We start from the raw sequence: 27831 nt of genomic DNA, 5'->3' as shown, positions 1-27831 counted from the left end.
GTAGAGAGTTTTTTTTAAACTCACAAAGTGGACAAAATAGGAGAGCCCTCAGGGTGCTTGTCAACGTTTTATCAAGAGTGATCGCCTTGACAGCTGATTTTGTTTCCCCTAATAGTGCACCAGTGCGGAACATCGCTTTTTGGTCATCTTTATTAAAGTGGAGTCGTTCTTGAGGCCGGGAAGAACTTTACACAACGCCGTTCATCTTTTGGAGAGCCGAAACCAGCGACTTTTCAAAATTTTGAAGGCATGGCCGTTTTGCGGTTTGAGCAGCGCCGAAGGGCAGGGGAGAGGGGTGTGGACAACGCCGCGCTTGTGTTGTCTACCTCTTTCATGTTTAATTTTGCCCTTTCCTTAATATTAAGAGAGAAACGAAACACTAAAGAGGAAGACAAGAACCGGTGATTGAGCGGTGGCAGGAAATGTAGTCCAGCTCCGACCTGAATGTCCATCAGGAGCTGACCGAAAGGGAAAGAGCGGCTGCAAGGCCCCATGGACGCCCGGAATAGGGGGACCGACCACCAGTATTAGTTCCAGTTACAACCTTTTCATTATCATCGTCATCATCATGTTTCGTGAAGCTTGCGCTGTTTTCTGCAACTACCATGATCCTACACCAACTAGCCCAAAACGCTGCCTTGCTACACCGCATCGCGTTTAATATTACACGAAGATAGTTGTGATCTTCGGGCAGCGCAAACTACATTGTACGTTCTTTGTAGGGAAGTGATAGTGTCACCGGAAAAAAGGCTGCGAGACGCATGCCGGCAGCAACAGGTGCTTCTGCTGTTTGCCTGGATATTTGTTGTGCGCTCCTGATTCTGTTGTTAAGAATCCTGCGCTAAAACACCACGGATGCGCTCTCGTCAAAGGTACAGGTCTGATTATAACCTCGCGTAGACAGCGAATGTAGCGTTAAAGCTGAACTGTGCTGGCTGTAGGCCACGATGCGTACATTAAATTCTACACGTGGACTGCCAGCAGCAAACGTCAAGGGCAACGGAACCTCACGGGCTGCATCGACGAGAGTACTTCAACCGGTGGAATAGCTTTCATACAGAAAGGTCACTGCTTGAAAGCCGGCACAGCTTTTACAAAATTTCGATCAAAGCACTGGCGACAGCAAAAGCGGCCGGGTGGGGTTAAGGGGTCTAATATGGTATACTGAAAATGAAACAAAGATATCAAACTACAAGATTCAGCGAACGCAGGTGGAATTCTTGATTATATTCAGGATTGGTTTATAACTGCTGGACTTATAAAATGACGTCTCCTCAATACCTCCGGTATTACTGATTGGCACTCAAAGAGCAGTGCTATCCGTGCATACGTTCTGACCTTTTCCCAAAATATCCGCGAACCAAAGCAAGCTACCTTTTCGTGCGAAGAAGAGCGACAGCTTCCATGAATTGTCGTTCAAAAGCCAGTCATACAGCAGCAAGATAGTTACATGGCCAGTTATCTGGCCAGTAGAGAAGTATCGACGAACCATTCTTGTATGCAACTATTCGTTCCTCGGTTAGTTCCTGTCTGTGCTTCGCGAGGGACAAAGAAGACCAGTCGTTGGAACTTAACAAGCGCCATCATGAGGCATTTCCGCCTTTAAACATTATTCACTCAGTTGAGGAGTCCGCAAAGGAATATATATAAGTATATTTTGTGGTTTTCGGAAGCTGAATTCACATTTGCAAAAGAGACATGAGGATTTTAAACCATTTATAAGGCGCAAGCTCTCTCCTTGTCTCACACGCATAAAAATAGTAAAACTGCACTCATATTGCCTTTGGAAATTGAATGACTTCACTTTCAAGCTGTTTTGACTTAAGGTTTTGTAGAGAAATGGGGTACGCAAAAGTTTCAATAACGTTGTAAAAAGACCACAAATGCGGCACATGTCCGTGCCTCCGTCTAGGTGCACCTTTTTTCGTTTTCCGGAAGCATGCTGGAAACATGTAACCCGCTGTCGTACAAAGGGTTAATAAGTGCTCTGTGCGTGTATTTTGTTCCCTTTGTCCTGTTTTTTTCTCACAGTTCTGAAGATCAATTCGCACCAACTATCCCGCAAGGGAACACCTGTTATGAGATTTACCCTGAATTTATTTCCTTCAGAATTTAACAATCACCTGGATTTATTGTTTCGTAACGAAGGCACGGGACGCTCAACAGTAGTTTCTGCAGAAACTTATGCGGCGTCCGTCCTACGTTGAACCGCTGCGAAGTTTTCAGGATAGCGTATGCTGGAAAGCCGAGTAAGACGCATGCAATCGCCACCAGGTAATGGACCACTTCTCCCGTCGTCAAGACTGGTATCATGATAATGGTGAGTGAGATAACCGCGTTTATGAAGATGACGATTGTTGGCACTCTAAACGGCCTATGCGCGTTCTTCATCGTCACACGCATCCTGATCATCGCAAACATCTCCAGCGTGGTCATGATCGAAAATATCGTCATGCCACCTTTCGCGAGAAAACTCACAGATCCTATCGCGGTGTAGAGTATGGCTAAGAACAGTCTTGTGCTTATCGCAACGACAGGAAGCGAAGACTGCACTGTTATCAGGGAGAAGATGGCAGGTAGATGTTTCTTGCGCGCTGCGGCCATCAGTAGTCGGCTGTTGCTGAGGAAAGTGGCACTCAAGGTGCCGAAAGTGCAAACGCAGACCATAATGGGCACCAGGAACTCGCCGGCTCTGCCCCACGTTAGACGGGCGAAGGTGGCGGCAGTCGCTTCAGAGGATGTCACGCTCTCATGTTCCAGGACAATGAAGTAGGCCACGTTCGTGAGAACGACCAGACCAGTCACGAGGAACACGCCACCCAGGAGAGACCTTGGTATTATCCGAGATGGACTGGACATCTCTTCCGCCATGCAGGCAATCATAGAGCTGGAAGTGGTGGGCAAGGTTTAAACAAAAACGGTTGGTGCAGTGGAGAACTTCATACCTTCCAGCTCCAGTGAACAGGGCCACCGCAAAGGCTTCGACTAGTTTTCCAGGTGTCGTGGGACCACTAAAGGACACCTTGTTGAGCAAGACTGGATCTGGAATCGAGACATCAGAAACATGTTTTTAAAAAAGAAAAAATTAAACAAAAGTCGCAGCCCCTGTGAGTTACTATTGAGCGGCGAGATTGCTGTTATTGTCTGGGCATCTAGTGCCACATACCCACAGGGGGAGATCGGCGAAGAGGGTGGATTAGGAGGGGTAAGGAGCAGTATATGAGTTTGGGCAGAAATAAAAAATAGACGATAACATACATGACTGTGCATTACAAGAGAGTGTCTGGTAAAGTTCAGAAGAATGATGACATCATAAAGGCTCATGACTTCTTGAAAGAAAGCGTATGATGTGGCACAAAACCAGAAAAATAAGCGGAACGGACAACGATACAGCGTTACTGCAATTAAAGGTTATTCGCGGATATTTCGCGATATCTACTTGGATCGTGGCTACTCTGTATGTGTACCTGAAGGTTCATGTACTGTGTAAAGCTCCATTGCGAAAGAAGTTATATCGGGCTAACATGCAGCAAAACACAACAGCGATTTGCAAGTACCTACCATTAAATGATGATCTCGCTGCCAACTGTAGGCGGTGCAAGCATTGTACGGCCAAGTTTTCGGACATACGAGATACCACAAAGTACAAACAAAAGCTACCATGGAGATCATTGAAGGATTTCTGATCAAAAAGTAAGTTAAACCTATGTGAGCACTGTCTAGGAATATTGACGAAGAAAGAACTTGTATGTCTGGCCTATGTGCGCCACGACCAATGACAACGTATCAGTTTAAAAATCCATTCGTTTTTTCTCTGAACTTTCACGTTGTTTCTTTCTTTTGCGCCTTGTGGTGTACATCACACCAGAAACGTGCAGTAGAGCCTGGTGTCTAGTTCTCTGAGCCGTCCTTATACCGTTTCGCGCGCTTTGTTTAACGAGTTTTAATAAGAGATGGCAGTGAAAAGTGGGACTGCCCTTTTCTATCGCCAGCCTCTTTTCAGTTCGCTAGCACTAAAGATTGCAATTGCAAAAAAAAAAGACGTTTTCAGAGTGCGTGACGCCAGCTAGATCCGCAGCTGCAGAAAAGAATAGAGCCGCTACTTTGCCGCTCCTGGGTTTCGAACTCGCGCTGGTGAAACAAGTCACCTTCGCTGGCCACTGCACGAGAGCAGTGGGCTATCACCGCAACCGGTCACCTCTCGTACTTCAATGCGTTTCTGTCGTTCTGTGCACCACAAAATTCCGCTTTCCCACTGCCCTCTTAAGATGCGTTAAGTGATCCCAAAATTTGATAGTACGTGACCACTAAGGTCCGTACTGAAACAATTTCGCTGATGCTTGCCTGAAACCTGACTTTGAAACCCTAGCCCTCGAAGTGAAAGTGAAATGAAATTCGGCGTGCTAGCGCACATACTTCGCATTTGGCCAAGCAACTAAATAGGCTTTCTTTTATTCCTTTGCACTTTTAGTTTATTTTGTTCTCATAATTTCAATATGAGATTTATTTATTTGAGGCGAACAGCCACTTTCAGAAAAAACTTTGGTAGGTGCTTCGGTTAGCTTGAGTTCTGTGTCGTCCTGTGTCCTATTGTTCCTAGTCTGCACTGAAATGTTCACATTTAACTTTACATGCTCGTAGCATTTTAGAGCAGCTTGAGGAGCATTATTTATGAGGACCATATATTGGCAAAAGCCTTAGAAAGTAGGTATGTCGTGACTGCCTAATGAGCAGTACAGAAATACTCGCCCTCGTTGCACTTGTAGTAAGGCATTGCGAAATCTTTATATTAGATTTTTATGTTACTTAGTTCTTACCGAGTTATCCAGTGAAAGGAGCTCTTTCTCTTTGGTTTAAGGTTCATAAAGGTGAAAGGCCGGTAGACAATTTCATTTCTAAAGTTATGCGCGAATTTTAATGAGAAATTCTAGCATAAAAAGCAGACTCACTGCACTGGATCAATGTTTAGGACGCTTGGCTACTGAGCCGGAGTTCCCGATTTGATCTCAGCCGCGGTGGCCATGTTTAGATGGAGGCAAAACGCAAAGGCGCTCGTGTGCTCCACGTTGTCAGTGCACGTTAAATATCCAAAGGTGGTCGAAATTATAACGCATCCCTCTACTACGGCACATCCTTCTCTCGTTCTTCTTTGACTCCAATCCTTCTCCCTTTCGTTACGGCGAAGTTCGAGTGTCAAACAAGATGTGAGGCAAAACTACCCGAAGTTCTTTCCTGAAAAAACCAATTAAATTTCCCATATCCAAAAAGGAATTGACCCCTCTCTGTATCGAATGTGTTTTATGAATACCAAGGACCTACGCACTGAGTTTTCCTTTGGTGCGGGATCTATGCACTTATACTGATACTGCTACGGCAAACCGTCAATGCGTCTTAGTACCGGCAATTGATAGTTTATTGGCAGCGCTCATCAGTCTGCACAGTATCTTTCTCATATTTCATTTATATCTCATATTGATGATCATAAGAATTTAAATACATCAGCTACTGATATTTATGGAACATTACTAGCTGTCACGAATAACCAAAAAGAGTCTGGCTCATAGATTATGGTACGGCTGGTAAAAAGTGAGGTCACCGAAAAAAACACTCCAGAGGCGGGCATATAATGAACGCTCAAGGTGATTGTACGGAGTATTGAATGTCCACCCGTAGACAAAGGCATCAAGGCAAAAATGTAATTTAAAGGTTTTGTTCAATTGCTCTCAGCCTCTCGTCATTCCAATAGTGAACAGATCGCTGGTAGTCACAAATTGCCTCGTGACTCCCGGCGTCGAAGCTGGGAGGACACCAATAGAAATGTGTTAAGCTGTAGCCTTTTTATATAGCGTGCTTTTACTAGAGTTCGGCGCTGTTCGGTGGTATGAAGTAGCGCGAAATTGGCTTCCGGGTCGCCATTAAAATCTGAGGAAGTGCGTCACCTCATTTACTTTAAGACTGCTTGGAACACGATGTGTGATGGTGGCCAGCTCACAACAAATGCGGCTTGCTCTTTTGCCTTGAACATTTCACTTTGCGTGTCTCCGATGCCTCTTATTTTCAACTCCAGCGCCGGTGGTGACGCTACAAATGCGCACTGCGCACTAATTGGTTTAGCAGGGAACGATATGCAAGCAATGAAATAAACCGTCGGCATCTCTACGTAACTGCGAGAAAGGTAAAAAATAAGCCGAGAAGAAATAGTTCGGCGGGCTTCATAGAAAGCAACCACGCTGGTTATTCTTTGCGCAGAGGTTGGTGATGGCAGGATGGATTGAATATATGTATGCAGTGGCGACAACAGGAGGGTCAAGGAACCGCTCAGAATGGGTACTTGCGATCACTTGGCCATACTAATAGATGCAAAAACACACTAACTGCAACTAAATAACGGCAGAGGTCGGTATGCATGCCAAACAGTACTCACCTCGAACGCACCACACGGCACCAGTTCCAATGATCGCTAGAAGCACTCCAAGCTTCACTACAAACAGTGCGTTCTGTATATTCATGGACGTCTTCAGCGAAAAAGTGTTTACGACAGCAGCGAGTACTGAAAAGCGAAAGCCAGTTGTAAAGATTAGAAAGTGAGAGACCACATTGTACTAGTTGCAGAGTTTACTCACGCAAATAAGAATAAAATGAATATAAATGAAGGTGTAATGAAGCGAGAATAAAGTAAAACAAACAAAAGTGAAGTATTCATGGAAGAACAACTGTGACGACTTGCCAGGAATGACAAACAGAAAAACGTGGCTATGCAGCTCAGCTGCTTGTAGCCTAATGGAGTGCGCTTTCAGCCTCTTTAAATTTTAATGCACTGAATGGACATTTATGAGGTTTCCTTGTGCTTGCTGATCATGGGCTGTTGCTGTTAGCATGGTCACCACACATTTTAGAATGTGAGGAAAGAATTGAGCGGTAGTTTAGTGGTGTTTTGCTTTACCTTTGTGGCGTTCAAGTAATTAAGGCTATCTTGAGCCAAACACAAGGCAAAAAATTAAAGATAAAAGCTTCACACTGAAAAGCAAGACAAATACCTTACTACTGTGAATTTTTTATTGGTTTCAAGGAAAGCAACCGGGGTAGGAACATTTCACAATTGTGATACGTCGAAACAATGGTGGCAGTTTGTGAGCTTCGACGTAGCTAAGCGCCGAACAGCTACTTATGGTTGAACAAAGTTGACTCTGAGATTAATAAACCAAGGGTGACATCTAACGCCCGTGAAAAATCTTTTTAAAACTTCCCCGTCGCTCCGATGAAACCTATGACCCTTTCTTTAAATTAAGGGGGACGAGTTGATATCCCACTATTCCCGCTGTGAATTTAGTCACCTCAGATGCCTTTAAAACAAATTAATTTTTTTGATGAATCACAAATTTATTTTTAATTTATACTCTTGTACATTTAGTGACCAAAAATAAAAAAATGAGGTTTTGGCGACGATAGTTAAGTTACCATGTGGGCTGAGCGTACGAAACCTTTCTAGCCTTTGTGAAGGCGTATAGTTCGTCCATTATGCCAGGACATTATTAAACAAAACAATTTAAAGAGGGAAACTCGCTTTATGTTTACTTCTGCGTCATACCTGAAAGGAGCATTTAAGTATTAATGCGCTTAGATGGAAACTACATGGATAAAGGCGAGGGAATTTGGGTTCCAACTCACTGAGGTGAAAGGGGGAGGGGGGGTCATCCGATGTCAGTTAAGTACATTCATACGTTGCTTAACACTTACCTACGCTTTGCCCCAAATAAATTTTGAGGTCACGAGGCACGTTTTTAAACTAAAAGAGAAGGTTTTTAACAGCCACGCAACTTACCAATCACAATTACCGTTACCAGTACAGTCACCTCGTAGGGCGGCGGGCAGTTGCGGTAGACAAGACTCAACGCGTAGCTCGTGAACGTGAGCCCGTGTATGGTGACAGCCGCCGGATCCGATACAAGGAAGCTCCAGGCGAACAAGAACGACACCAGGTCACCTGTTCTTCCCATTGTCTTTACGCCAACACTTACATACTCGTACGGTCCTCCTGCTGATGGCAGCATCGTGCCGAGTTCGGTGATGCAAAGCCCGTCTGTAAGTTAGTAGTTGTTATTAGCCCTTATATTCATATCCAAGAAATCTGGGTAAAAGCAATTTATAACCGGAAAGGGCTCATGAACACAAGTTTTTCTTATATTGTGAGATTTTCTTGAAGCAACAAATAAAATTTCCCGTCGGCCGGCTTTAATTTTTTTTCTATTAACGCTGTTGCTATTGTGAAAGCGTTCATTGGTTTTCTGTGACAGTCTCAACTGCTTGATGCGAGAGATAGAAGCATTATAAAAGAAAGATTTGGCTACATATCGGAAGATTGGGCCATTACCTTCAATATATCTATGCCAGCAGCTTACAGTTTTCCAATATTTAAAATTTGTGGGCCATTACCTTCAATATATCTATGCCAGCAGCTTACAGTTTTCTAATATTTAAAATTTGTGTCCCAGAATGGGGGACATGATTTGTAGCCTTGCTCACAAATTCTGGCAAAGACAACTTATCAGAAGCCTGATTGTTTGTTTCTGCTCTTTATATTTTTGCTTGAACTTTAGCACAACACAACCTGTTCCGCAAACTCGACAGTCCACCTGGATGCAGCGTCGAAATTTAGAAAGTACCAGTGTATATAAGCCACTACCTTTCAGTTATTTAATTATTGGAAGCGGAGATAAGTGGATTTAGGTGCAGCACTGACACAATAAGTGGGAACGAAAAATTATCAGTAGCTTTTGTTGCTTTAAGTAAGTAGGAGCTAGCACTGTGAAGGTAAGTTACCAGTGGGTGTTGGAATGCCACACGAAATGATACCTTTCAGCTAGTGTAAATATGTGACAGATTGATATCTGTGTAAGTTTCCTGGCGCTATTTCTAAATTACATCGATATGCGAATAAAGAAAGAAAGAGTGCTTACAACAAACTTTATCTCCTAAGATGCTAAAGTTCTCGTATTTCACCTTACCAGAACGGTAAAGTGGACGCAGTTGAAAATTTGTCGGCATCGTGTAATGATTTGGTTCAACGCAGTAATTATACCTTATAACTAAGAAGGTTTTGGGCTGGGGAAGGTGTAAGCGTCTACAGTTGTCGAGTAATAGCATTGTAGCATACCATGCTGGCAACGATAAGCTTTATATTACCACAAAGCGGCCATACAATACTGCAAGTAATTACGGCATGTGACGAATAACCTGAGTGCACGCGAAAACCTCGCTCACTTACGAATAAGAGACGCAACCCCAGCTGCGATCCACACCAAGATGTCCACGCCGACGGAGCCGGAATCCATGTAAACAATGCTCGGAGTGATGAAAATTCCTGCACCTGGAATGTGCGGGAACCAAATTAGGAAGCAGGTAGTTTTTCATAAGTGTTGGTGCTCTTTTAGTTTCCACTACAAATTTTGCTGTTTTGAATGATAGGGTGTGCTGGAAATGCACTCGCAGAAAGCGAAGTCTCAGTAGGATGCTTACTTCAGCAGGATAAAGCATAATCTGATGTCAGGACAAAAAATGCTGCGCACAGGTAGCATTTTTTGTCTCCTGTGGACGACACGTCCCAGCACTCTATAGTTGTTCTAATGTTAAAAAGTACGCCAGAATAAACGTTTGATTAACCACAGTTGTATCTAATTTAGAGTAATAGTTGTACACGGCGGCTTCAGTGTCCTCGAAGATTTGGGATACTTTTTTTGGAGCATTTTTACTCAACTCAACCCCCTTTTCAGCAATGAAGTAACTGTGACAACGACACGTTACTGCTTGAAGATATCCGTCGGAGTATTTGGTATTTGATAACAACATTACGAACACAATCCAGACATTTCGTTATCAGATCTATGACCAGGCTACGAACAATGTTCGTGTGCCGGTATGCTTATAATTCTAATTCCGCTGTGAGTGGCGATCTAAATTTATCAAGAAAACCACCCCAAGAAAGTCGGCTTACGACTGTCGCGTTATCTTGCCCAGGATTGTCTTTTTCTTTCGCCATGGTTTGTTTTGACAGATTGGCAAAAGATCGCCTTATTTAGGTTTAGTGGTTAGTTGTTAAGCAAAGATGTAGAGTACTCTTCCAGGTATTCTGCCGTACGCTTTGGCGAACATTCTTAAAAATTGATAAATACAGTGAGGTCGAATTAGAACTAAGAAATCAGATTCTTAGCATTATTGGAAATTAGTTTGGTTACTCAAGAACTATTCGCATCTAGAACTGCAAGTGGATAAAATTTACTACTGAGCGTTTTAATAACATCCTGGTGGGGGCTACCAATGGGAGGCCCGAAGCCGTGAACGAGACGATGCCTTATCTGTTTTCGAGAGATAAAAATAATTCAGCCTCACTTAAGCATGGCGTATAAGAGTAGAATCCGAAAGCGCTATAGGGTGCCGTTCACATTGCTTACTCCTCCTTCCCTGGTAACCGTCCTCCGGACGGTTACAGTTGCAACCATCCTATGGTTACGCCCTCCTACGCTCTCGCCATAAAGCCTCCTTTCATAGTAACCCTACTCATATTTCAAGGGTAACTGCGTTCCGGGTGGTTTCTGTGGTAACCACCGACCGACTGCACCTTCGTATGCTCTCGGCATACCCTGCTCCTTCTAGGGTAACCGTCCTCCGGTTGGGGACTCCTCCGCTCTGCCGATACCCTCCTCCTTATACCGACCACCGGATGGTTCCTGCGGTAACCTCCCATCGATTACGCATTTCTCCGCTCACGTGATACCTTCTTTCTTGCGCGCTAAACACCCTCCGAGTGGCTCCCACGGCAACGTATCCACCGGTTACGCCGACGACTGCGACCGACTACTCCATACCAGTACGACGCGAAACCCAGGAACGGCGCTTAACAACTACTGCTGTAAAAGTTCACTGCATTACAGTTCATTAGGTATCTAAGTATGAATACATTGTTACGGGAGATGGATTTAATTACACAATGAATGGACAATGTGTGAAAACAGAGATTGGCCAGCGTCAGGTTAGTCACAACCAGAATCGTCGCTCTTCGAACTCTTTTTCTAGCTCAGGCGCAGCGCCGCGCCGCACAGCTTACGTGGCGTAACACCATTTATTGTAACTGATAGCCGGCTGCGTTGACAGTGTTTTCCTGAAAGGATGGTTTTCTGAATTTGGAAGTTCTCATTTTCGAAAAGTTTTGAAAATCTTAGTTTGGTTTGGTTCATTGGGGTTTAACGTCCCAAAGTAACTCAGGCTACGAGGGACGCCGTAGTGGAAGGCTCCGGAAATTTCGACCACCTGGGGTTCTTTAACGTGCACGGACATCGCACAGTACACGGGCCTCCGGAATTTCACCTTCATCGAAATTCACCCGCCGCGGTCGGGATGGAACCCGCGTCTTTTGGGTCAGGAGCCGAGCGCCGTAACCACCGAGCCACCGCGGCGGGGCTTTTGAAAATCTAAGCTGAAATCATCGGGTACGTTTTTTTGCTGTTCTAGCGTCTTTTATATGTGTGCGAAAAAACCGTTGAACAAAACTTACCCAATGGAGTAATTGTACGAGCGTTTAGTTTGTTTTGTGCCTCAGTTGCCGGGTGACTTCTTTTGAACGAGGTTGTGTCGAAGAAAATTTCTCATTTCCTTAGAAGACCGTGCTTAGAACATAAAATAAAATTGTTTGTTTCTATGTTGCCAATAAAAAGTTAGATCGCGCTTCTGTCCGCGTAAAAATCGGGTTCGACACCGCCCAACCACCAATTTTGAAAGATTTTTGTAGCGATTCGGCTGCTGTGAACAATGTTGAAAGTTGGCTGCATTTTCTACCGACGTTTAAACTAATAACACTAAGCTCAGTCCCCTACACATTACTGTCTTTATTTTAAGTCAGTTAAAAAATGTTTCGCAGTGTGCGTTTTCACAAATCGGGCTTCCTAAGGAGTCGCACTCCGATTTTGCATCCAAACACATGCGTAGCGCAGAGCAGGAGAATAGTTTGTAGACATATGCCTAGAATCTGTTTCATCTGCGCTTACTAAAACGCCCTATATGATCTGGATTAAGTCATATGAAACGATGCTCTAACTCTCCTATCAAGATAAGCTCTTTACACGACACCACTCACTCTGGGACACAGCAGAGAGCAAAGTTAAAAAGAAGATAATTTGGCGTGTGTCAGAAAAGATGTATTAATTTATCAAAAATGATTTATCAGAAAAGCGATTTATCATTTTAATGAAAAACAAAGTTAAACAGAAGAGAAAATTTGAAATAACACGATTAGCAAGGCAAATCTCAACTACCCTAAGTCTTCTTGCGCACTTCATCATCGATATTAGTATGATTGAACTTCCGGTGCTGTCGTTGAATAAAACAAAAATTTGTGCCCGAAGTTGGCTTGCGTGATCGCTGTAATCTATAATGTGATACCGATCGATGTTATGAGTTATTTTAGGATCGTACTTACCAACGCAGTTCCCTACGACGACTGCCATAGCACTAAATAGGCCCATGTCCCTCCTGAGCCGACCGGGCGTTGAATCTGCGATAATAAATTATGTGAGAATGCCGGTGCAATCGTAAATGGCATTGAATGTATGCACACGAACGGGGGAACGACGGCAGCAACCACGCTGAAAAATTCGTAGTCCTTTGGGAAGATTCAGCTGTTTCGTTAAAACAAAAAAATGGCATTGTGATTGAAGTGTCACGAGTAGAAACAAAAAAAAGTAACCACATTACTTTTTTGCCCGCCGCCTAATTCACGAAGTACCAAAAATACTTCCCTCACATCTCAGCCTACTCCGTAGAGTATGTGGCCCACTGTAAGGGCTGATGGACAATTTTACCGCAGATAGAACATACCCACAGCCGTTCACTGCCTTTTCTCCATAACTCATATGCACCAGCACCATGTCCATAATGTAAGCAGCACAGATTTGGTTAGTGCAGCGGTGAGAACATTTATCCCTCAGAAAATTACTACACCCAATTATTGTTGCGTGGAGTAGGAGAAGATAGCAAGTTTGAATTAAACCAGCCAGAGACACGCGAGCTCACGAATCAACGACACATGCATGAGAGCTGACTGTTTCCCTAGTAAAACTGCGTCTCTTTCAATGCTTTGTCCTCTCCTAACGTAGGTTCCCCAGAGCTGTCCAGTCCTCGCGGATTGGGTTGCGGAGGGGGTAATAGACGGAATGGAAGGGCGGGCCCACAGCATGTGGTAGATGTCCGAAGACACCGCTCTACACAGTGCGGGCAGCTGCCGTTAAAGGAGGGGTGAATATGTTTTAGTGTTGCTGAGCACAGCAATGTATTGGAGAGAAGGCGGAGAAGGAGCCGCTGAGACGCCATCTTGAGGCCTTTACATGGGCGGGGGGTAAAGGCGACGACTATCTTGATAGTATGTAGCAATATCGTTGAAGGTATGGACCACATTAAAACCCGGGAGGACTGGGAGGCGATCCTTCTCGGCTGCCACAACTTATAGGCCCTACAATCCTTAGTAGTGCGCGCCCGTGCGGCGGCCACCGCCACCGGGGTCCGATAGTAGGGACCTCCGTCTTGTGCTTGTAAGCAGTCCCTGACGGGCTCATGCAAGCATACCATGTCACCCTTTATAGTAAAGGTTTTCACTACCACCACCATCAGAACCGTTAAGGCGGGCGAATGTGCATCCTGGAGCCCTACTTTTCCACCGCGTGATTTGTGAGTTTCACAAAATGACGCACCGCTATGTGGCGAAGGTGGTCTCTATTTCCGTGACGATCGACGGTCACGGCTAATCACAGTACCTTGAGAGCTTTTTCACCAATGACTGCAGCCGTAACGCGGACGAAAAGGCTTGCATTTCTTACGCGAAGTAGTCACGAGGTTCTCTTTGACTGTGATTACGTAGGCTGGTTTTATCAGAGTGATTAACGGTGAACGTTTGCATTAAAATAATTCTTTGGTAGATGACGCACCGACATGCACTTTGCCTGCATCTATTTTTAGGGTAAACACGATATCATCTCACGGTTCAAGTGGAAACACGCCCCATATGTTAATGAGAAAATGTTAGTATGTTAGTAAGCTCTTTGCTTGAGACTCAAGCATACTGCTTCAAGTGATTAACACCCCACCGATTTATCCTGAAACAGGGAAGCCAGTGAAACGCTTTGTAGCTGCCCAGTGGCATGAACTTTATGGGGTAAGCTGGAATCCAAGCAGTGCAGCGTTTGCGCTTGGTATTATCTGAGCAAAGTTTTTCTTCAAGTAATATTGGCATGTTCTATCTCAACGAGATATTTGTGAACGTACACCCTGTTTTTTTCCCCATTACCACTCGAGGTAGTACAGTACTTGCAAATAATACAGATCACGCGGATGAAATATCTTCGTGACTCCCAGCTCAATACCTCATAGCAGCAGCACTGATACGTTTGTACTCAAAAGAGTAGATTTGCTTCGTTTAAAAATTATGCATGATCATTTATCAATCTGCTAAATTAGCTTCAGATCCGTGGCACGATGATGTGCACCATGTGGGCACCGATGCACAATGTTTGGCATGCGAGTTCGGAGTAAATTGGGACCTCCCATCGTCCGTTCATGCTGGTTTCACCCTTTAAAATTACCTTCCATTATGCACCTTTTAGCTGCAGTTAAAAGCCTTTGATAAATATTGTTACGTGCTTAGCACGCACGGGGGTTTATTCACAGAGGAGATCGGTCGAAGCACGATGGAAGCAGGAAGCAGGACGCCTACCAGCGTCCTTCAGCTCTTTCTCTTCCTTTCTCTCTGCTGGTCAGTCCTTCATCTTTTGCTTCTTCCGTCGAGGTTCTGTGGAAGCATCACACGATCAACACTGGCCCCGCACCTCCTATACGCCAGAAGCCCTATCGAGTCTCAGCCACTGAACGTAAGTTAATAGATGACCAAGTTCAAGGGATGCTAAAGCGAGGCATAATTCGAGAGTCTTCCAGTCCTTGGGCCGCTCCAGTTATCCTTGTTAAGAAAAAAGATGGCGCATGGAGGTTCTGTGTTGACTACCGTCGCTTAAATACGTCCACGAAGAAGGACGTCGACCCGCTTCCACGTATAGATGACGCAATTGATTGTCTGCACTCCGCTTCATACTTTTCTTCTATTGATTTGAGATCCGGATACTGGCAAATCCCCATGTACGCTGCAGACAGGGAAAAAACGGCATTCATAAGACCAGACGGACTTTACGAGTTTAACGTTATGCCTTTCGGATTATGCAATGCACCTGCAACATTCGAGCGGTTCATGGATACAATCCTGCGTGGCCTCAAGTGGCAAATTTGTTTATGTGATTTGGACGACGTTGTAATTTTTGGCAAAACATTTAGTGAGCACAACAGCCGTCTTGATATTGTGCTTGATTGCATGGAACGAGCTGGCCTTATCCTCAATTCCAAGAAATGTCATTTTGGGAACCGTGAAACAATTGTTCTTGGTCATTTAGTTGATAAAGAAGGTGTTCGACCAGATCCAAAGAAAATTGAAGCTGTCAAAAGTTTTGCGGTGCCTCAATCAGTGAAAGCACTGCAGAGTTTTTTAGGGCTCTGCTCGTACTTTCGACGCTTTATAGCTAGGTTTGCGGACATCGCTTACCCACTTACATGCTTGCTGCATAAAGATGCACCGTTAAATTGGACCAGCGAATGTGACGCAGCTTTCCGGCATATGAAATTTCTTTTGACCTCGGGCCCCATACTACGCCACTTCTGCCCATCTGCACCAATTGAGGTGCACACTGATGCAAGTGATATCGGCATCGGCGCTGTACTTATACGACGCCATGGTCACGATCAGCACGTGGTAGCATATGCCAGCCGTTCGTTGAGTAAGATCGAAAGAAATTACACGGTTACTTAGCAAGAATGTCTCGCCGTTGTTTTCGCTATACAGCGCTTCCGTTCATACCTGTACGGGAATGCTTTCACCGTCGTGACCGACCACCACTCGCTTTGCTGGCTAGTGAGTCTTCGTGAGCCCTGTGGCCGGCTTGCTCGATGGGCTTTGCGCCTACAAGAATTTAATTTCACTGTGGTGCATAAAAGCGCCCGTAAACACTCAGATGCCGATTGTCTTTCCCGTTTGGCGCTTCAAACGACTGATGACGACGCAGACAACTTTGATGAATACTTGGCGTCACTTTCACAAGCCTTCCCCGATCTTCAAGTTTTCCGAACTGAGCAACGCAAAGACCAAACATTAACCTCTTTGTTTGATGCCGCTCAAGATTCTGTAAAGAATACTTTTTGCATTCGTGATGGTTTGCTTTATAAGAAGAATTTCGCTTCTGGAGGAGCACGCATGCTTCTTGTCGTACCCGAAAGCCTACGCATCACAGTTCTTGAAATGATGCACGACGACGCCACGTCTGGGCACTTGGGAGTGGCACGCACACTCCACCGCACACAACAACAATTTTACTGGTCTAACATGCGTTCAACCATCAAGCACTATGTAGCCAGCTGTGTGCAATGCCAGCGCTTTAAGCTGCCGACTTCAAGTCCACCGGGAAAACTGCGGCCAATCACACCTCCAACAGCCCCGTTTGAGCAAGTTGGCATTGACCTCCTTGGACCTTTCCCACGGTCCTCTAAAGGAAATCGATGGATTCTTGTGTGCGTAGACCACTTAACCCGTTATTGTGAGACAGCTGCGATACCAGGTGCTACTGCGTCTGAAGTATCTAACTTCTTACTTCGATTCGTCATTCTTCGGCACGGCCCTCCTGCAGTTCTCATTAGCGACCGTGGACGCCAATTTACAGCGGACGTTGTTGAAGAACTTCTCCGCCTCAGCAGCTGCAGTTTTAGCCACTCCACGCCATATCATCCCCAAACGACCGGTGTGGTAGAACGCACTAATCGGACGCTCACCACCATGCTAGCTATGTACGCCGCTGCAGATCATAAGGACTGGGATGGCGTCCTCCCGTTCATTACTCATGCATACAACACAGCCCAACATGAGACAACTGGCTACAGCACTTTCTACCTGCTCTATGCTCGCTCGCCTCGCTGCGGCCTTGACACCATGCTACCATTTTTCATCGACGATGAACCTTCTCATGCGACCACACTCTGCAGAGCTGAAGAAGCTCGCCAGCTTGCCCGCGTTCGAATTTTATCTTCGCAAGAGCGTTCCAAGAACCGCTACGACGTCCAACACCAAGAAGTTCCTTATGTTCCTTGTGACATTGTGTGGTTGTGGACCCCTCTACGCAAGCGTGGTCTGTGTCAGAAACTGCTATCCCGCTACACTGGACCGCTTGTTGTGTTGGAGTGCATAAGTGACGTTAATTACGTTATATCACGACTAACTGCTAGTGGTCGACGGTCACGCCAGTCTCAGGTGGTGCATGTAGCCCGCCTCAAGCGATTCCATCCCAGACGGTCTATTTAACTCGCCCGACGGGCTTCGTCTGCGAGGAGGGAAATGTCACGTGCTTCCACAGAACCTCGACGGATGAAGCAGAAGATGAAGGACTGACCAGCAGAGAGAAAGGAAGAGAAAGAGCTGAAGGACGCTGGTAGGTGTCCTGCTTCCTCCTTCCATCCTGCTTCGACCGATCCCCTCTGTGAATAAACCCCCGTGCGTGCTAAGCACGTAACAATATGATTTCCTCGAGCTCTACACCGGAGCCTTAGTGCTTGGTACCGCAGCTTGCGTTTAGTCACGGTACTCGCATGTCTTGCTATAGGCTGATATCCATGGGCCAAAGCTGTGCCCTGGGCATGGCGACGTTGCAGTGGAGGGAGCTGAATTCTTACAGCCACTCAGCGACATCAGTTGATGCCAAAGGTAATTAGGACCTCAATTAAATCCGACATCAAGAGAGAAAAAAACTTCCGCTAACTTGACTGTAATCTGTACTCTGTCGATCTGCCGCGTTCTGTGACTCGTACGATGTGTGGTGCAAGGCATAGCATTGGCTTTCTTCACGTACTTTTGCTTCCGCGGCACCTCTTTCTTCGTTTCTTCTTTCACTCCCACCTTTTTCTCTTCCCTTACGGCGCGGTTGGGGTGTTCACCGAGATACGTCAGACAGTTACTGCCAACGTTCCTAGACAGTTTCAGTTTCGCAGCTCCGCTCGGAAGGTGGCTAAAGTGGCGGTCACGGGAACTAGTGGCGCTGCAGTCGAGCTTTTCTACATCGTCTGCTGTCGCGGGAGTTTCGCTCGCTGCAGTTACGACAGGCTAGTCAGATTTTCAAGCTGGTTTTCCGTGTGGTGGTGCTGTTAGTGTTGTAAAACGTGTTTGTGGTGAAATATGTGCACTTGGTGACTTCAAGCGAGAGGTACACATGCCATCCTGCTTTGCGCCCGGCTGCACAAGTGGCAACAGAAACGATGCCACCGGTCGTCATTTTTTCAAATCGCCTCGCGATGCAAGCGAATTTAAAAGGTGGGAGCAGACGTTGCATGGCAAGTACAGACGGCTCTCTTACACGTCTAAGATATGTGAGCATCATTTTGAGCATGAAGATATTATCAAGGAGTACAAGCAGGTTGTGAATAGGCAAGAGGTCCGAATTCCCCGCGGGAACTGGGCGCTAGTGCGCGATGCCGTCCCTCGACTCTTTCCCGGCCTGCCAGACCGATTCTCAAAGCCAAAAATTGTGAAATTCAGACGGAAGTCACCAAAAACGCGTGCTGTCATGCAGACTGATAAGTGTGAAGATTCTTGCAGCGACAGTACGTCCTCCTCAGGCGATCCTTGCGTAGAGGCAGTCAGCCCGAATGAGCTGATGCCTCTTTCCCGCTCAGCGGAAACCAGTACTACGTCGACTGCACTGAGGATTGGTGACCTGGTGACGAAATAACTGGGAAGGTGTGTGCACTTTTCTACTGCAGAAAGCTATAGCGGCAAGCCGTCTAGTCATTCCCAAGGCGTGGAAGATGGTAGCTGCTTCGTGAACGGCTACAACAAGCTGCACAAGCAGCTTTTAAAAAGTGTAGCTTCTGTCACTGACCTTGAGGACATTCTGCTGGAAACAGATGGCTTAAATATCTGTGCAGGAGTAAATACAAACCTTCATGAACAGCCGACGAAGTCGGAAGCTGTTCTTCGCAAACACTGTTATGTTTTTTTTTCGAAACAGCTAATCTGTGCGCGTTGCTTGCGTTTTCGAAAACAGGTTCGAGCGAGGAAGAAAACGTCAGCACCTAAGAAGGGCCAGAAGCTGCAGAACTTGAAGAGGAAAGCTTTTCGAGCAACTGCCGCGCGGGAGAAGAAACAGAGCGATGTTGTGGCACTGAAAGCAGCGCTCGCAACGCTTACAGATCAAGGAATTGAAACAGCACTGGTTGATCTCCCAGCTTTGCAGCGCCTGCGTTCATGACATCCTTAAAGCAGCTGAAATCGATCATACAGTTCAGCTTGAGTTCAGCATAAGCTCTTTTTCGAGTGAAAGTGATGACTTGGGCGAGCATGGATACGAAAGAGCTGGACCAGAAGAAATGGTTGTTTATTACTTAGCAGGATATGTGCATAAGAAGATAGCTAAGGCAGTGCATTGTAAGGATTGCCAGGTCACGCTGACGACTGCTCCTGGACACGCCAGCCCAAGTGATGTTGTTCAGAGGCACTTGACTGACCTGAGGTCGTTCAAGCCAGGATGCCTTCACGAGCCGTCGCTAAGGCTGTACGCAGTCATAAATTAAATATGATAGAGAGCATTGTTCACAAAGCCCCTGAGAAACGCGTTGTATTTGGCGACCTGTCCTGGGAGGTACTAGACAAGCATGAAGAGTCCTCTGTGCCTGCAGTCGGTTGTCATGCTCACTGCCAGGAAGTCACTCCTAAAGTGATCAAGTTTTACGTCATCATGAGGATGAACTTTTTTCCAGGAAAATGAACTCTGAAATGCTGGTAACTCCTCAAGTGCAGTCGGCGAGAAAGAGAGAAAAACTGCTTTAAGCACCCATTAATGGAACGCTTTTTACAAAGCAAGACGTTTTTTTTCTCTTTCCATGGAAGCGTTTGACATTTAAAATAATTTTCTCCTCAAGAGATCGATAAATTGTTTTTAAAAATGGCGCAGTTTAACAAACGATGTGCCGTAAAAGAGCTGTACAGTGAAACATTTAAACAAGTTTGTCTTACCTTATTCAGATCACGTTCAATTATTCGAACCTAATGAACACAAGAAACAGTAGATTATTTCGTTGCACAGGTTGGTGTGAAGTGCTATAACCGCCAGAAAAAACATAATATATACAATGACACACACGAGAAGGTTGGGACTATAGACACCTAAAAGGCGAACCGCGCCGATCGTGCGTGCCTCCTTCAGATATTGTTCGCCCCAACCTCATAGGTTGTACCCTTCTGCCCTCCAAGCGGAACAGCTTTTCGACACGTACCAACAGCAGTTATGCCATATTCTTGTTTGGTCACGCCGGAAAAAAATAATTAACCTGCAGGTATGGGCGCGGCGCCTCCCGTCTCTACGAGGGTGTAGCAGACGACGCGCGAGATGCGTAGAAAAGCGCGACTGCAGCGCCGTTAGTTCCAGCGACGTCCACTATAGGCACGCCATCAAGCGGCGAGTATAGGGAGCTGCGAAACTGAAACTGTCTAAGAACGTTGGTTACTGCACGATTTCCTGTCCTCAAAAACCAGTTTTCACTTCATTTTTCATTTTATTAGTGAATTCAATCCACCACGCAAAAAAAAAATGCACAAGTAGCTGACACCGAGTCATAAAACCCCTCACGAATCTGTCCTCGCTTCGGCGAGCGCGGCTTCGGCCGCTTATCTGTTTTTTTCAGCAGCGTCCGTTCCGGCGGACGCAGTTGTTGCTGCGACGAGCGTCTTTTCTGCCCTTTTTCTCTTTCTTCTGATCTTTTAACTCTCCTCCATCTGCACGCGGCAGCGGTGGTGGCTTGGCTCGAGCCAGTTGGCAAGCCCGTGCAATTTCCTTTTCATCCTTCTCGCAGTCACAACAACAACAACAATGCACTGCAGCTTTCGGGCGTCCGGTGCCATACAGCTGACCGCTATACTGCATGGCTGGTGGCACCTTCGATAGGCCGTGAAACTCGCATGCGGCCGAAAAATACAACCGTATGCCATCACCGCCTGTGAGCGACGTGATGTCATTGTTGCAACGCGCACAACAGTACACCCTGCTTGAAGTGACACTATCCTCGCTGTGATAACAGCGCCTTCGGAGGCAGCGCCTTCGGAGGCTGCACTGCGCGCCGTGTCCCTCAGCGTGCACCATAATGCATACCAACCGGACGAAAAGAATCGGGTAATTGTTCTTATGCTCTCCCATCGGTTCGGCTTCATGTTCAACTCTCGGTTCGGGGTAATATTCGCGCTCACCATTAGTGGCGGATTCATGATGGAAGGATGGAGGCAGCGGTTTCCTCTGAGGCAAAACAATTTGCATAGAAAAACTATCATGACCGGATTTTTTGTGCCGAAAGCTACATTGGCCACGAACTTGCGATTTCGCTGTGGCGGTGCTCCGAGGAGGCACAGAGACCGACCTTGAGCCGTTGACTAGCAACCGCCGCACCTGCATGGAGGAAAAAAAAACTAAGGAGGGAGCGTGACGTCACGCGGCCAGCGTTCGCAAGCCGAGTGTTTTGAAGTCGTTTTCACCCTCAGTTTTTCGCTCTCCGAGTCTGTCATTTATGTTTTGATTCTGGTATGTTTTAGTGCGCGCGTATGCGCGACCCGCAGCGCGGGCGTCTACAGCAAGGAAGTTGATCTACAGTTAGTCTGCCGCGCTAATCGGCGCATGCGCGCGCGCAGCGGGGCTAGACTTTACCGCACGCTATCACGTGGTGCGGTCACGAGGGGACACACTCTTTTTTTTGCTGTATCTTTACTTGCTAAGACTAGGCTTCAAGTAGGGGTGTGCGAATATTCGAAACGTTCGAATATGTTTCGAATATTATATTTTTAGTATTCGTATTTGATTCGAAATCCATGTATTCGAGTTCTTTCGAATATTCGACCCGACGCGAATATTCGTATCTAGCCGAATATTCATTGTGAGCACCGGCGTTCATTTCGGTCCGCAAGCCCTATCGACAGAGACATAACAACATGGCGGCGCCCAGAGCAATGTGCATGGATGAAAGAAAATTTTTCCTTCGAATTTTTTCTTCGAGGAAGGATTTTTTCTCCTTCCTCCAAGGGCCATGCCGTAGCTTCCTGCGCTTGTGAGCTTTTTTGTGGCTATACCTGCGAAGCTGCTATAGTCAGAGCTGTACACGAAGTACCTCGCAATACGTTCCAGGTCAGTGCCATGTCAGAGGGCATTTTATGTGGCTGGAGAAGTCGTTTCAGCTAGAAGAGAACTACTTCTGCCTGACCATGTGGAGCAGCTGGTTTTCCTTCACGACAACCTTTTATGTTCATCACAGCAATGCGCCTTTCTGCTGATGGCAAGCTAGCCTTAATCAATGCCGTGTACTAGCCATCTCTCTGATATTTCCACTCTTCTGAGAATAATGTTCGAGACTGATACTTTTTGTGCAGCCACACACACCTTTTGTGTTCATTTAATCGTCGATAGTTGAACTGTGATGCTCTTGGGTGCTCAAATAAATGTTTTGTTGTGGTTAAATGCGTCTGTCCTTGATTATTCGATATTCGATTCGATATTCGGAATCAAGTATTCGTATTCGATTCGTATTCGAAAAATTTGATATTCGCACACCCCTAGCTTCAAGGTTGTCGCCGGACGCTCCCTCCTCAGTTTTTTTTCCTCCATGAGCACCTGGCGGACGCCGTGCCATCAGGCATGACGTCACACCACGCGCCTCGCCGCGGAGCCGCCGCCGTTTGGTATGACGTCACACCGCGTTCCTGGTCGTTGCGCTCGCCTCCGCTCGCTTCGCCAGCTGTGTCGCATGCCTGATAACATGTCGGAGGATTGGAAACGAGAGCTCGCGTGCGCTGCAACCACAGTTGACGCCTTCCGCTACGTAAATCCTGCCATAGCCGAGCTAAGCCACTGCCAATTTTTTTTTAGTGCGAAAAGACTATTGGCCTGGTAACATGGAAAATTCCAGTGTGCAATGAACCGTTGAAGTTAGTCACCTGATGAGGTAAATTGCGGGAAATAAACGGAACCTTGAATGAGGGCGTCCTCTGGCAACCTAGAGAAATAAGTTAATTATTGCCGTGACTGGGCGGCGCCAACAGATCAGCTTCCCTGGCCACTGCACGACGGCACTATGCTATAACCGCAGCCGATCACGCCTAGTTTTAAACTGCAACGTTCTCTCGCGCTGTGTACCGCACGTCGTCGTCTTCATCAACTTCTGTGCGTAAGTCACGAAAGGAAAGCAAACGTGTTTTCAATCGAGCTTTCAGCTACATGGAGTTGGTCCCCACCTGCAAAATATTGCTTTCGCGTAGTATTTCGTGGTTAGCAATGCTAAACAACTGACCCCCCCCCCCCCCCCCCCCCCCCCGAAAAAAAAATTTAACTGGAAAAGCAAAAGAAATGCATAATGCAATTGCAACAGCCGCTCTCCTCACCCCTTCCGAAACGCTCCCTCAAAAAGGTTTCAGGTTTATTGGGGTTTAACGCCCCAAAGCGACTAAGGCTATGAGAGACGCCGTAGTGTAGGGCTCCGTGCACTGACATCGCACAGCACACGGGCATCTAGAATTTCTCCTCCAAAGAAAATTCAACCGCTGCGGCCGGGATCGAACCCGCGTCTTTCGGGTCAGCAGCCGAGCGTCGTAACCACTGAGCCACCGCGGCGGGGCGATCCCTCTAACAGTTACTCATGAATCCATTCGTGCTCAGGTTTGCCGTGGTCTCTAGACAATGTTCGCCTGAATTTACCTAGAAGGGCAGTTAAAACTTGTTCAGCGCTTTAAAAAACAATTGTGGCCAGCGGAGCCGTAGACTGAGGGCAACCGACTATTGATTAGAGGCGAACGACTTCGACAGAGAAGGCTCCTGGAGATAGAACCAAGACGTCTCTGAATATGCCCCCAAACCGCAGGAAAAAGCATTACTAAAAATAAAGCTTTTCCTTCCTTCCAGATTTCCCTCTTCTCCTAAGAAGCTAGCAGGGTAAACTGCAAAACTATATTTAACAGTGGCATATCGTTGCCCGGAGTGTGTCTGTCCTGCACATTTGTAAGGGCACACAAATAAAAGCCAGAATGACTTACCACTACAGCGCACCATCTTGCTCTTGATATATGAGTTTACAGTGTTTACATTCCGCTGAAACTGAACATATGTCGGAACACAATGTCCAAGATTTCTTTCTAATCTACTTTTGGAAGCTACGTTTACTGTGTTTGCCGTACTGCACGGAGTAAAAGTATTTCAGCCCTGCAGACTGCTGAAAGCGCCAATTTCACTACTGGCCTCAACTGAGCCAAGCGAACGTAAGCGAGAACATTGCCTGCTTCTATGAAGAGCTGCTATGAAGAGCTGCAAGGGGTAATATTCCTGCGTGGCCCGCAACGGCTGCGCTTTGTTTTAACAGGTGTTCGAGCAGGGCCGGCACACGACCACGACCCACTGAAATCAACGCCCTCGGAAGCCACGGCAGCCGCAGAGCTAGCCGCGCCTCGACTCATACACGCGGCGGAGCGGATAGAAAGTCAGTCATGAAGGCTCGCGTGCCAGGATGTGAACGTTGCATGAGGTGTTTTGCGAGGTTGAGGTGTTAATTGAGGTTTGAGGCCGCATTGCACCGCCATGCACTTACTGTAAGCGGCTTCTTTTTATTGAGCTCAAAATTTCACGAATGCAGGAGTGGTTCTTCTTCCTTTGCAACCCAGGTGCGCCGTCAGATACGGCTTCCTTCAATGAAGACTCCTAGTACGAGGAGCAATAATGGCAAAATTCACTGAATCTTTATATACAGCTTATTTACAATAATTACAAATGTACAGCAGGTTGAGCCTAACAAAACAAAAAGCGGTTCAGGCTAATAGGGAAATCATACCTCCTCGGCATATATCCGAAGATGCAGAGCATCTAAACCTAGCCCAGAACGATGGATTGTGTTGTTGTTGCGACTGAGAGAAGGATGAAAGCAAATCGCACGGGCCTGCCTACTGGCTCAGCCGAGCCACCACCGCTGCCACGTGCAGATAGAGGAGAGTTAAAAGATCACAGGAAAGAGTGAAAGAAAAGACAAGACGCGCGTCGCAGCAACAACCGCGTCTGCCGAAGCGGGCGCTGGCTGAAAAAACAGATAAGCGGCCGAAGCAGCACTCGCTTCGCCTCCTCCCGATGGATTGGGCTCCTGGGCTTCTTTTTATGCCCTCAGGACTCCCTCTCACAAACGGGGAACCTTCAGCCGCAGCTCGCATGGGTTGCTTGCTACGTGCAACCATCAAAATAGAAATTCTAAGGAAATCACAAACCTTATAATGATAATAAAGATTGTTTATTTGAAAAAATTACATAGTACACATACGAGCCTGCCCAAGCCAACAATGGGCTTGTGGGGCAGTGCTCGGCAGAATGGAGCAAGCCAGAGAACGGCACAGTTAATCAATACTGCACAAAGAATGAAACTAAGGAAAGGCAGTGAGAAAGGACGGGTAGAAAAAAAAGGAAGAAAAAAAGAAAAGAAACAAAATTGCACATACAAGTCAAAGATAGCAGATTTCACTTATTTCCGAGTGCTGAAAGATAAAACATTATCTGGCAGGTCGTTCAACACATCAGGTACATAAAAGGCACGGACACGTTTACCATATCTTGTCCGTACTCTGGGCAAGGTAAAGCGGTCGCGTGGACGTAATGCTCTGGCGGGGACATACGGGAGGCAGAACTCATTGTTCCATATATACATAAGGATCACAGTTTCTTTGAATAATAGCCTGAACGAAGGCGTGTGCGAGCATGAAAAAAGATTGGAATTATTAGTAATGTTCACGCCATACATCACAGCCCGAATTATAGCTGCACCGTATGACGCACACAGTGAGTTCTGCAAGAGGGGTTGGTTCGCCGAATCGCGCGTCCTGTCCTGCAGCTGCAATAGTGCATCCGGCATCCCTTCTTTTTTTTTTTTTTTGGGGGGGGGGGGGGGGGGGGGGGGAGAGTGTTTTCAGCCAAGGCAGTCTGGGCCTGCTGCTAGCGCCCACTGACTCTCCTCGATGAAAGGGTGATACGTCTCGTCACCGGCGATTCCACGAAGGCATCGTGTAGGGTCATGGGGAGCTGTAGGGCTAGTATGACTGTATGTGGCCTACGGGTACGTTTTTATGCATTCATTTTCACTGGCTCGATGAGACACGCCCTGAGGTCGTGCTCACTTTATGTAATGAAGACACTGCTGAAGATAAAGCGTAACAACCGCTACTTCCCTGTTCAGTCGCTACAGCGCGCAGTTTGACGGCTTCTTCCGCCCTTATACACGCTGTAGACCGAGCAGGGGTGACTGACTCAACATTGGAAGCTCCCCGATCTTTCTTTGTTGGTAGAATTAGAAGGCTAGCACTTTCGCTTAACATTTTTAGGCAAGGTGTGCAGACTGGCATCACTTTTGCTTTCGCTGCCTTCTATGTGTGGTTTGAGCAAGAGCGCTCGCCTCCACGAAAGTTTGAAGCGGAATGGCGATCGTCGCCCCTAGCGTGATTCTTATTAGTTTTCGCTCCCTTTCACTGCTTCTTTTCAGTTTCTGGGCCAGCCGAAAAGCTTGCAGTACTCGGAGACACAATATTCTTGACCCATTTCGCGAATATAAAGGAACAAGTTTCAAACTGGACCGTCAACAAATTAGAAAAGCTGAGGGTAATCTGAATGCACCTTCGTTTCCACTGCTGAAAATGGCCGCTAGCTGCCAAATAGCACCGCATTGATACCCCAGTTCCTTTCCGGGCGCGAGATTAGTGCAAATAATGCCCGCCAGGTGTGTAAAACACGCTGCCTAGCTTTATCATTCTTGAGCGTAGGTCTACCAGTGTTTCATGGTCGCAGGAGACGCTATATAAGTGGCATAATGGGCTTGTTGCTGCCATGACCGGCCTCATGTTCTTGCGCCACAGCTTATGTCAGTGGGAGCAGCGACGAATGGCGTATGAGCAAGGAGGACTAAAACGAAAATAATCGTCAGAAAATGCGACCCGAGAAGACATTTCTGTTTTGCAACCGTGCACTGGGGAGGAGATGGGGCAGTGCATCGAAGGAATGTAGAGATTAACTTAGGATGCAAAGCTTCAGCAAAGGGCGTCATTGCTTCAAAATCATAACCTCTCATTGAACCCCGATGCGCTCAGGAGTTGAAACAGAGCCTGACAATCTTACTGGTCCGAGGATTGATGTGCACATCGTTCGATATTTTTGGCCTGTGACAAGGGGTGTGAGTTGAGACGACCAAGCGCAAAGCCTTACATTTGTATTTTTGGCCCTTATATAGCACATGGCCTGCAAAAATTAGGTGTTATATTATCTGAAAGTGCTTTTTTGCTGAAGAATTGTGAGGAATCTTTTCAGCGCTAATTGATCTTGGTGCGGAGAAAATACGACGAAGTGGCAAAGCATGCCACCTGTGACACCGACCGTCAGCAGGCTGTGGCAGCAGGGTTGCTAACAGCCGCACGTCGTCCATAACAGCTATATATCTGTGAAGAGTCGCTTACTACCCCACCTCCGTTTGCTTTCGTAGAGACCGACATCAATGCCATGTAAATGGCGAAACAAATTAGAACTTACAGAATCAGAGCACGTGTTTTTTTCGCAAGCTTGATACGCACTGATTCTTGCAAAACGAGTGACGTTCTTTTTATTCAACAATTTTTTTTTCTGAAATTGTGCGTACTCGGAAGAAGCAGTTAGGGCACAGAATAAG

At 46.4% G+C, this 27831-nt stretch overlaps 1 protein-coding gene across 1 annotated transcript; it reads right to left on the bottom strand.

Annotated features, from left to right (window-relative positions):
- Positions 1-2112: 2112 nt before the first annotated feature.
- LOC149329094 (b(0,+)-type amino acid transporter 1-like) lies at positions 2113-21530 on the bottom strand. Its single transcript, XM_089559172.1, has 7 exons — positions 21470-21530; positions 12470-12544; positions 9266-9367; positions 7823-8080; positions 6425-6550; positions 2946-3042; positions 2113-2887 (listed from the first exon to the last, which is right to left on the bottom strand). Exons 2-7 carry the CDS (start codon positions 12513-12515, stop codon positions 2113-2115), a joined length of 1404 nt encoding a protein of 467 aa, XP_089415298.1. The 5' UTR covers positions 12516-12544; positions 21470-21530.
- Between the last annotated feature and the right edge of the window lie 6301 nt (positions 21531-27831).

Source organism: Amblyomma mixtum, chromosome 9, assembly GCF_055824585.1.
Source record: "Amblyomma mixtum isolate Tamu chromosome 9, ASM5582458v1, whole genome shotgun sequence".
NCBI classification, from domain to species: domain Eukaryota; kingdom Metazoa; phylum Arthropoda; class Arachnida; order Ixodida; family Ixodidae; genus Amblyomma; species Amblyomma mixtum.
The sequence above is the reverse complement of the archived record's forward strand: the minus strand, read 5'-3'. Positions and strand labels throughout refer to the sequence as shown.

Excerpts from the sequence above, each read along its gene's own strand:
- LOC149329094 (XM_089559172.1), bottom strand. The coding sequence starts at position 12,515 with ATGGGCCTATTTAGTGCTATGGCAGTCGTCGTAGGGAACTGCGTTG. Across the intron at positions 9,368-12,469 it reads CGTCGTAGGGAACTGCGTTG|GTGCAGGAATTTTCATCACT; the intron begins GTAAGTACGATC and ends CGCACATTCCAG. Across the intron at positions 6,551-7,822 it reads GGTAACGGTAATTGTGATTG|TACTCGCTGCTGTCGTAAAC; the intron begins GTAAGTTGCGTG and ends TTCGCTTTTCAG.